This window comes from Myotis davidii, unplaced genomic scaffold (genome assembly GCF_000327345.1).
Source record: "Myotis davidii unplaced genomic scaffold, ASM32734v1 scaffold187, whole genome shotgun sequence".
NCBI classification, from domain to species: Eukaryota; Metazoa; Chordata; class Mammalia; order Chiroptera; family Vespertilionidae; genus Myotis; species Myotis davidii.
In genome coordinates this window covers 367579-378401 of record NW_006383018.1, presented here as the reverse complement: position 1 = coordinate 378401, position 10823 = coordinate 367579, and the positions used below count along the sequence as shown (strand labels likewise).

The 10823-nt window shown below is 41.9% G+C and overlaps 1 protein-coding gene across 1 annotated transcript in view; it reads left to right on the top strand.

Annotated features, from left to right (window-relative positions):
* The window catches only part of ABCB1 (ATP binding cassette subfamily B member 1), a 79010-nt gene that overhangs the window by 60738 nt on the left and 7449 nt on the right, over positions 1 to 10823 (top strand). The window contains exons 21-25 of the mRNA XM_006779165.2: positions 1097 to 1300; positions 3154 to 3254; positions 4833 to 4973; positions 7016 to 7172; positions 7950 to 8147. Of these exons, the coding sequence (XP_006779228.1) occupies positions 1097 to 1300; positions 3154 to 3254; positions 4833 to 4973; positions 7016 to 7172; positions 7950 to 8147 (801 nt within the window). The remainder of the gene's footprint in view (positions 1 to 1096; positions 1301 to 3153; positions 3255 to 4832; positions 4974 to 7015; positions 7173 to 7949; positions 8148 to 10823) is intronic.

The window sequence follows — 10823 nt, the reverse complement described above, 5'->3', positions numbered from 1 at the left end:
TGGATCCTCTAGTCTTCTGTTGGATCTCTGTAAATTATTCTTTATTTCAGTCAGTGTATGCTTAATTTCTAGTTGGTCCTTTTTCATGTCCTGCATTGTCTCATTATACTTAATGAGGCACTCATTAAATTTATCGGCGGTTTCCATAAAATTCTTGAAACCCCTTATAAACGGGGCCTTGAACTCTATATCCAATCGTCTGCTTTCCTCTATTTCTGCCATTTGTGACCTGTTTCTTTCTCTCCGCATTTTGACTGCTTCCCTGAGAATTTCACTTCAGCACTGCGCCTCCTCAGTCTGGGTCGTATTATGCTAAGTGAAATAAGTCAGACAAATACATATAATTTCAAAATAAGTGAACAAAATAAATGAACAAACAAAAGAGAAGTGCCGCCATCTTGGTTTTCTCCACTTCATTCATTCGATGTTTCTTAGCTTGAAGCCGGAAGTGGGGCTAGGACCCTTCCCTGCCGGCATAATCCCAGTCAGCGGCCGGAATGCAAGTGCTTGGGCTAGACGGGCAAGCAGGCCCGCATCTGTCCTGAAGTGAAGAGTCCTGGGGGTCGAAGGCCGGAACTCGAGGTGGGGAGAGAATTGATCCTGCGTCCGAAGTGGCAGGAGATGGTCGGACTCAGGCTACCGGAACCGGGAATACGGCCCCTTGAATATTCTTAATAATGACAAATGTTATAAGTAATTCTGCAGCTAACATTGGAAATTTCTAACATTCCCAGTTTAATATAATTGTCAGACTCTTTTATCTTGTTAATTTGCAGAGCTCACTTTAGTGATCATGGTGGAGAGATATGAATTTCCATTTGATTAATGGAAATTTTCTTGGTATTGAAACATCAGAAGAAATAGAAATATGAAATTGAATTCTGTACTATTGATCCTGTACTTTCAGTATTTATTGTGAAGTCATGAAAATCTTCATTTTACAAACCAAGTAAACCTTTATTTTTTATGTTATTACTGAGAAGATAACTAATAGGTGTTCATGAGGCTGAATTGTCACAATCCTAAAGAAAATGTAAGCATGGATTTTAAAGATAATGTAAAAGTGTCCATCTAATTTGTTTTGTTTGTTTTACAGGCAACAGGTTCCAGACTCGCTATAATTGCCCAGAATATAGCAAATCTTGGGACAGGCATTGTTATATCCTTAATTTATGGCTGGCAATTAACACTTTTACTCTTAGCAATTGTACCCATCATTGCAATAGCAGGAGTTGTCGAAATGAAAATGTTGTCTGGACATGCACTAAAAGATAAGAAAGAGCTAGAAGGTTCTGGGAGGGTGAGTTCAACTAAATTACTTGCTTACCTCAGTAGATTAAAATATTCTAATCAGTGTTATTCTGTTCCTATAACTCATTACTATTCATAAGCTCGAAGAATGTTCTCAACCAATAAAAAATAGAACTATATGACGCAGTGATTCCACTTCTGGATTCTTATACAAAGATATCCAAAACACTAATTCAAAATGATATATGCACCCCTATGTTCATTGCAGTATTTATAATAGTCAAGATATGGAAGCACCTAAGTGTTCATTGATAGACGATTGGATAAAGAAGAGGTGGTACATATATACAATGGAACATTACTCAGCCATAAGCAAGAATGAAATCTTGCTGTTTGTGACAGCATAGATTGACCTAGAGCAGTGGTCGGCAAACTCATTAGTGAACAGAGCCAAATATCAACAGTACAACGATTGAAATTTCTTTTGAGAGCCAAATTTTTTAAACTTAAACTATATAGGTAGGCACATTGTTATTAACTTAATTAGGGTACTCCTAAGGCTTAGGAAGAGCCACACTCAAGGGGCCAAAGAGCCGCATGTGGGTCGCGAGCTGCAGTTTGCGACCACTGACCTAGAGGGTATTATGCTAAGTGAAATAAGTCAGACAAATACATATAATTTCAAAATAAGTGAACAAAATAAATGAACAAACAAAAGAGAAGCAAACTCATAGATACAGAGAATAAACTGATGGTTGCCAAATGGGAAAGGGGTGAAGGAATGGGTGAAAAAGGTGAAAGAATGAAGAAGTACAAATTGCCAGTTATAAACAGTCACGGGGATGTAAAGTACAACATAGGGAATATAGTCAATAATATTATAATAACTATGAATAGTGCCCCATGAGTACTAGACTTATCAGGGTGATCACTTAATAAGTTATATAAATGTCTAATCACTATGATATACACCCAAAACTAATATAATGTTGTATGTCAATTATAATCGAAATTTAAAAAATTTTTAATAATTAAATTATAGAAACTCTCTGAAAACAAATTAATAATATGCGCCATATTTTTTTACAAATTAGTTTATTCTCTTTGACCTAGGAATTTCACTTTGAAGAATTTCTAAGAAAAAATTAAACATGGACAAGCATTTATGTACAAGGATGATTATCACAGCATTATGTTTAGTTAAAAAAAGAATGGAAAACCTTGTTCAATAATAAAGGCATTCTTAAGTGCCTGGGATGTTAAGTGGCCCATTACACATCCCATTATTAATGTATATTCAATGACCTTAGGAAGTGCTCTTGATATTTGTTAAGGTAAAAAATAATGATATAAGGCCAAATATGGAATTGTATCCCGATTTTGTTAAATATGTACATGCTTCGGGGGAAAAAATGTAAGCTAATATCTAAAATACACCAATATGTGACTTTGTATCACTTTCTGTACCTCTTTTATATTGTCCAAATATTATTCAGTTGTCATGAATGATAAATACAAAGAGGAAAATATGAGCATCACATTAAAAATATAAAACTACTATAAACTTAAAATGTGACTGTCATAGAAGAAACAGCACTGCAGGTGATGTAAAATACTGAGTTCTCGGGTGACTTTTGCCACTGTAAAGCTGTGTGGCTTTAGGTAAATGCCTTTATCGGCGTAGGCCTTAGCTTCTCTTTCTGTAAAAAGGAGATTGAGTTAGCTGATCTCTCTTCCAGATCTAAAACTCAATTTGATGAATTACTTAGGATCCTTTTCATAGGTCATAATAAGTTAATAATGTTAATTTTACATGACATATTCTTTCTCTCTTTTATGGAATTCAAGCTAACTGCCCTCGTTTGTCTCTGTGCCCCTGGGTGACCGGGTGCTCTGTTACAGATCGCTACCGAAGCCATCGAAAACTTCCGAACTGTTGTTTCTTTGACTCGGGAGCAGAAGTTTGAATATATGTACGCACAGAGTCTGCAGGTACCATACAGGTAATAACCCCTGGAGAGTGTTTCGATCATCAGAGTGTTTTTCCGGAGGATTACTTTGGCCTAGAAGGTGGGGAACAAGTGGAGAAGCTACTAGAAGGGAACCGTTTGGCAAGTACTTATAACTATGCAGGAGAGAAATCACAAGACCCTGACCTAAGACGGGGACATCTCTGAGGTAGAACCTGTAAGAACAGGTGCCTGATGGGAGGGGGTGGGAAAGAGGATACTGAGAATGAATCTCTGATGCCAAGTTTGGATAACGACCCAAGTATTTGCCTCGTTGGAAATTAGTTCTTTGTGGAACATGAGGGGGTGGTGCACCTTCAAGGATGCCTTTTCTTCCTCTCTTGACCCTGTTCCAGGGAAGCCTGCTCTTCCCCTCATGACCTCATCCAGTGGGGGCTCTGAGAAGTGGCCTAAGCATGAATAAGCCCAACCTCGGAGTCTCCGTTTCTTCTATGGGAAAAGGAGAGAGCTCCGCCTTATCGATGGGTTTTCAAACTTTTCTTTTACGATAGTAGAGCCTATGTTTTCCTGGGGAGAAAATTCTTTGCAATCCCAAGATGTGAAGTAGATCGAAGCAGAGTTGATCTGGCTGAAGCAGGAGGAGAGGCCCAAAAGACTGCCCACTTGTCGGCCTGCCCTTACCTTCACATTGCCCGGTCCCGGGTGGCTCAGAAAACGCATGAATGGAAACTGCCTTGTGAAACCACTAACGCCCCACAGCATGTTATTCATAAGGTGCCTCTAATCCAGCTGGATTCCTGGGTCCCCAGTGGCAAGAACGTGCCTGATTCCTCTCTGCTGCCCCTCATGGTCCCTGCAGCTTGTAGGTGTTGGATAAATGTATGTTGCATGAATGTTTACTACAGTGTACATATGTTATACATTATATATCCAAGAGGAGGGGAAATGGGGAAGAAACTTCCATTTATGAATCTCTAACAGGCTCTTCAGGTTTTCCTTGGCTTATTTTAACTTAGACTCAACACTTGGAAGTGTGGTTAATCCTTCATTAAAGACTAGAGGCCCAATGCATGAAATCTGTGCAAGAGTAGGCCTTTTTCCCCCAGACTGCCGGCACCAGCTTCCCTCTGGCACCTGAGAACCGGACCGTCCGGCTGCCGGGACCCAGGCTTCCCTCACAGAGGGAGGCCCCACCCACCTGCCACAGCCCGCCAGTTGGTAGCCTGGGCCTCCCTCATGGGCCTCCCTCTGTGGCGATCATCGGGTAATGGCCAGGCCCCTGACCAATCGCATCGCACCTGCCTTGGCTTGCCTGGCGCCAGTGGGTGTCATAGAGTGGTCCCGGATGGTCCTCCACTGTTAGGCCGTTCGGTCGATTTGCATATTATGCTTTGATTATATAGGATTATACAGGATAAAGACTGCAGCTCAGGGATTAGGCAGTTTCCTAAATTCTCACAAGTAGTAAAGTGAGGACCGAAATTCGCTGTTTGGAAACTAAACCCATCATTGCCTGCCATGCCTCCATGCCCCACCACTGCCCTATCGAAGGTTACGTTTTAAGGACTGAAACATGAAAGCCAAGTAAGTTTCCAAATGTCTTCTTTTCAGAAACTCTTTGAAGAAAGCACACATCTTTGGAATCACATTTTCCTTCACCCAGGCAATGATGTACTTTTCCTACGCTGCCTGTTTCCGGTTTGGTGCCTACTTGGTGGCCCGTCGGGTGATGGAGTTTGAGGACGTGCTCTTGTAAGTAGTGGGTTAATATTTACACTTAGACTCTAGAAATAAAGCCGAGGTGAACAAGCTCCATGCCTGCCTGGAAAACTTCTCCTGTGAAGCCCCAGGAACAGATTTTCATGATTCAGAAGGTGTCCTTTTGCCTCTGAGTCTTCGTGTATTGTCACTGAAGCACCTCTTTCATGTGGGGAGTCAGTGACTTCCTGTCCCCACAGTGCTGACTCACACATTTGACCTTCTGGGTGTGTGGTTTGTTGGGGTGGTAACTCAGTAAGGGGTTTCCAGAAGGCCTTGACATTTGCGGGGAAGCCTAACCCTGAACCAAGTATCTGGCCCTCTTTGATAAAGAAGAGGAGTTAGAAGGTAAGAGCTGGAGAACTTCAGAAATGACAAAGGAAAGCTGGACTTGGACTTTTGCCGAAAACTGAACCTCAGTTGCGGGGACACAGGCCTGACCTTCATTATAAATTACTTAGATATGCAGTTTGTATATGAGTGTCTAGATTTGGTGATGGCTGAGATTCCACCCTGTGATCACATACGATCATTGGTAGGAATATAGTTTTACATTTAAACCAGACTCACCTAAGCTTGGCAACATCATGCGTTATTATAAGATGCTCATCCTATGTAGATATGGACATACACATGCATTACAGTTTTCTCAGGCCGCCAGTTGGGAAAACTGTATTTCCACTTGATATATCCATTTGACAAGTGATACGCTGGTGCTGCTTACGACCACGACCAGGAGAGGCGTCTTTCGCATCGGGGCTTTGATTAGACACTGTGCGCTAGAGACAGAGAGTCTGGATTCTGGAGGAGAGGCTGTGAGGGACTCACAGTATTAATCTGGGAGGGTTCCCAAGTTTTAGGTCAGTTCCAGGTGCACTGATTCAAACGGCAGGTTGATAAATGTGTGCAGGGGAAGGCAGCTGGAATGTTGAGAGTATGAGAAGTTATCAAAGAAGCGAAGTTCCTGCCCTGTACCTGTGGTGTAGCCGAAATCTCAGTCTAGCTTTCCCTTGCCATTTCTGAAATTCTCCAGCTCTTACCTTGTGCTGCTCTTTTCCCCACAGTATTCCTATACCTGAAGGATATCTTAAGCAAAATGATACAGATTGTTTTTTTCAATTTGAAAAGCTTAACAGTAGACTTAATCAGACTTGCTACTTTCTAAAACAGAAGATAGAAGCGAATGTAGGGAAGTGCCTGGGCATAAACACTGAGAGCTGGACTAGATATCCTGTAGAGTCCTTCCCCACTTGATGCAGTTGTGGTTCCCACGTCATAGATGAAGAAGCTTAATGCATCTTGGGAGCAGCATGCTACCTGGGTCTGTTAGGAGCTCTTTTCTTACTGTGCAGCTCATCGGTTTTCTAAGACTGATGCAATTCCAGCATCCCTGCCTGTGTCCGTTATTGACTGCCACAGTAATGCTGCATAACAGCTAGCCATTACAGTGGTGTACAATGATAGACATTGATTTTTGCCCACAAGTCTATGGGTCAGCTGGACAGTTCTGCTGATGTAGGTTGGGCATAACAGAGCTCAGCTAGGCTGATCCGTGTCTGCAGTGAGCTGTGAGCTAGTTGGCCGGGACCCACACACTTCCCTCCATCTGTGCCTTGTCCTCCAGCAGGCTGGCTGGGCTTGTGGTGATGGCAGAGTTCAGAAGCAGAGAGAGACAGAGAGCAAGAGAAGCATACAGGGCCCCCTGAGTCACAGGCTTGGAACTGGCAACAGTCACTTCCACCACATCCTGTTGACCAAAGCAAGTCACAAGCCCAACCCAGATTCAAAGGGTAGGAAAACAAATTCCCCCTCTTAAATGGAGAAGCTGCAAAGTCACATTGCAAGAAGATGAGGAACAGAGATGAAAAATGGGGCCATTTTACAGTCAACCCGTTGCACTTACATGACCTTAAAAAGAAAAGTGGTGTTTCTGTTTTGTAATTGTTTGATGCTATGCTCTCTGGTTGTTACACGTGCCCGCTTTCGAGCTTCGCAGTTACAATTCTTTGCACACATTTTGTCTTTGTTTTTTACAGGGTATTTTCAGCTATTGTCTTTGGTGCCATGGCCGTGGGGCAGGTCAGTTCGTTTGCTCCTGATTATGCCAAAGCCAAAGTGTCAGCGGCCCACATCCTCATGATAATTGAGAAGACCCCCCTGATCGACAGCTATAGCACAGAAGGCCTACAGCTGGTGAGTTTGATTATCAGATCTGCTCCTAACTGTTGAATGAAAGTATTCTGGAAGGAGCCCTGGCCAGTGTGGCTCAGATGGTTAGAGTGTTGTCTCATACACTAAAAGGTCGCAGGTTTGATTCCCAGTCAGGGCACATACCTAGGTTGAGGCTTCAATCCCCAGTTGGAGTGCATACAGGAGGCAACTGATGGATGTTTTTCTTACACTGATGTTTCTCTTTTCTCTCTCTCTCTCTCTCTCTCTCTCTCTCTCTCTCTCTTCCCTCCCTCCCTCCCCCCTTCCTCTCTCTAAAACAGTATGTCCTCAGGTAAGGATTTTTAAAAAAAGAGAGAGAGAGAGAACGTATTCTAAGAGGAAATCTGATAAAATCTGTGCTTTTAAAAATTTGCTGATGATAAAATGAAACTTTCTAGATCATGGATTCATTTTTTAAACGTTAATAATATATATTTACATCCAATACTTTTTGTATGACAAAGTTACTGGGAGATAGGAATACTGCCCACTTAAAAGCAAATCTTGTTAACCAAGTTTTATGATATGTAGATTATTCCTGGGGAACAGATTGAGTTATCACATTGTTTTGTATTAACAATACAGGCTATAAAAACACTGACTCTTTGAGACTGTATTTATTAAATTCTAGCAGTTACAAATGAAACCCAATTATAATACAAGTTCACTACCTTTGACACCTGGAGCTCAAGGGGTTGGCTATACAGTGTGTTTCCAGGATTATAGCAAAGGAACTTAATGGTATTATTCTAATTTTAGAATACATTGGAAGGAAATGTGACATTTAATGAAGTCGTGTTCAACTACCCGACCCGGCCCGACGTGCCCGTGCTGCAGGGGCTGAGCCTGGAGGTGAAGAAGGGGCAGACGCTGGCCCTGGTGGGCAGCAGCGGCTGCGGGAAGAGCACGGTGGTCCAGCTGCTGGAGCGCTTCTACGACCCCTTGGCCGGCACAGTGGTGAGTACTCAACTCACTTGAAGTTTTTCATCATCTAAAAACCTGGACACATTTAATTTTTCACTGTAAGCCACGGTGTTTCAAACCTTTAAAGAACAGTCCTTTAATTTCTGACATCCTCGATATGGTCTCCCAGCTCATCATCTGTCCCAGCCAACAACTCCAGCCACTCTCTCAACACTGCCCCCTCCCTTCTCTCAGTTGGGTTTCAGCTTACATGAGAAGATCCAGCAAAAATTTAAGGAGCCATAAAGATAGAAGAGGGGTGGTAGGAGAGAGAAGGTGGGAGCCAAGGATGGGGAGTGTTTCAAGAAGAGGAAGGTGTCAGCAATGACAAAGGCATTGGAGAGGCAGGGTAAGATGAAGAGTGTAAAATATATAGGATTTGGCCATGAATGGGCTACCTCTGGCAGTGTAAGGTATTCTCAGTGACGAGGTGGTGCTTGGAAGCAGGTGAGCATTGCTGAGTTGGGGTTAGAAGAGGAAACAGAGACTGGGTATAGACCATCAAGGTCAAGGATGAAGGAAGGGCAAATAGGAACAGCAGCTGGAGTGGGGAGGTGGAGTCTAGGGGAATGGTGAGGGGGGAGATCTTGAGCATTTTTATGGCTGAGGGAGAGAGAAAGCTGTTGATGGAGAAAGGGCATTGCAGCATTTTCTGAGGGGAAAATAGTAAGATCAACCAATTTTGGAAGTGGGTAAAGACTGTAGAGGGATTCCCTTTTGTTTCTTGAACTAATAGAGTAAGTGAATGGTTACATTTATTTATTCAACAAACCTTGCTGAGTAACTGTCAGGGACTATCTTAGGTACTGGGGATGAGATAGGAGTCATGAAGAGAGTAGTAAAATTTTAAATAATTATAATGGAGAATAAGGGGGAAAATCAGAGTAGGAAGGAATAGAATTAACAGCAAGAAAAGTTCATTATGATGATGTTATTTAATTATTGGTTGCACTCAGATGATATTAAAAATATTTAACAACTGGAATGGTAAGGGCACTAACCAACCAGAATGGACACCTGTTCCATATAGTCAGATTGATGCCCATCATCTCCCTCTGGGCCCTACTTGCATTAGTGACTGATATGAAAATAGAATTTTCAGCCTGTAGACCAGGGCATTTTTATTTCCCTGTAGCATTCATGATTACTCAGTTGTATGTTTCATTGTATTCAAAGACAGTTATGCCTTTACGCAGTCTATTCGTTCACAGCTACATAAGCTTTGTTTCTTATTTTTTATTACCTTTTTAAATATTTTTTTTGTGAATTCTAATTTCATGCTTCAATTTTGTGGCTAAAGTTTGAACAGAGGACTCTAAATGAAGACCTCGCTGACAAATGAGGCAATCACAGGAGGAAATGCTAGCTCTCAGACACCGATGATGGCCCTTAATGGACATGTAGTAAGCCGTATGTTAAATGTTGAGCTCTCATGAGTTATAGGGTCTGGTGTCTGTCCTCAACTGAAGAGATGGGGCACATACTTCCATGAGGTAGAATAAAGAAGGAGATAAATTTGAACCAGTTCTTAAGGGATAAGTAGAACTGGTTGCATAAGGGTATGAGGGTAAGCTGTCAATCAGATGCCATTTGGTGCAAGAGATCATGTGAGCTGTGGTTGATAAGTGATTTGTTCCCTATGTCCATATAGGCCATTTGGCTGAAATAGTGGGTTTAACCAAAGTTGTGATGCTCATGCTTTTTTTTTTAAATTCTTTATTGTTGAAAGCATTACATATAGTATTACATATGTCACCTTTCCTCGCCCCCATTGACCTCTCCCTGGCCACCCCACCCTTCTCATGCTTTTTTTTATTATTATTATAAACCATTTAGGAAGGACAAAAACATTTCTTATGGCCTCACTGCTGCACTCATAGTCACTTTAATGGCAATAGCTCTCGATAACAGAGTTGAGTTGAAAACAACAGTAATGGTAAACAGTACAATAATTAAACAAGAAGAAGGTAAAGAAATTAATTATTCTACACATACAGAAATAAAAGGGAAGCATAATTAAAAGCATGGATCATATCAGTGATGATTCAGCATATGAAACAGAAACTGGTATAGGTATTTCAAGTAGATAAGTATTTAATAAAAGCAGCTGCTTACAAAATCATCGAGAGAGCTGGAAAAGTAGAAAGGAAAAGTGGAAGAAAGTAAGTGCTCTAAGACAGCCAAGTCACAGCACCACCGGCTGGGATCCTATGGCCAGGAAGTTGCGTAAATTATGCCACTGTCACAGCTACTCCAAACTTGAAGACATAAGATCAGAGTGTGCCTTTTGCAAAAAGTCCCATCTGCTGGAACATGTGTGTAAGCTTACCTCTGCTGCTAAAGAGAATTGGCCTCTGCCTTCCAGATTTTGCAAAGGGTTCCTCAGTGATAGGACCTCAGTTACTTCCAGAACCAGAAGAGAGTCTGAGAAATAAGTTTTAGTCCTCCAGTCCCTTGACTTATGGAAGGGCAGACACAGAATAAAATGGCGATGAATGCTGAGTGCGTTGGACAATAACCATCTCAAGACAACACTGATAATGCACTGAAAGCAGTGACCTCGTCTATTGCTTTATCTGCTCCTGTGCATTTGCACTAGAACTCTGAAATACTGCCAAGTGGCACAGAGCAGCCAGACTTAGTGGAAGTGTCACCAATAAACACTAGTGC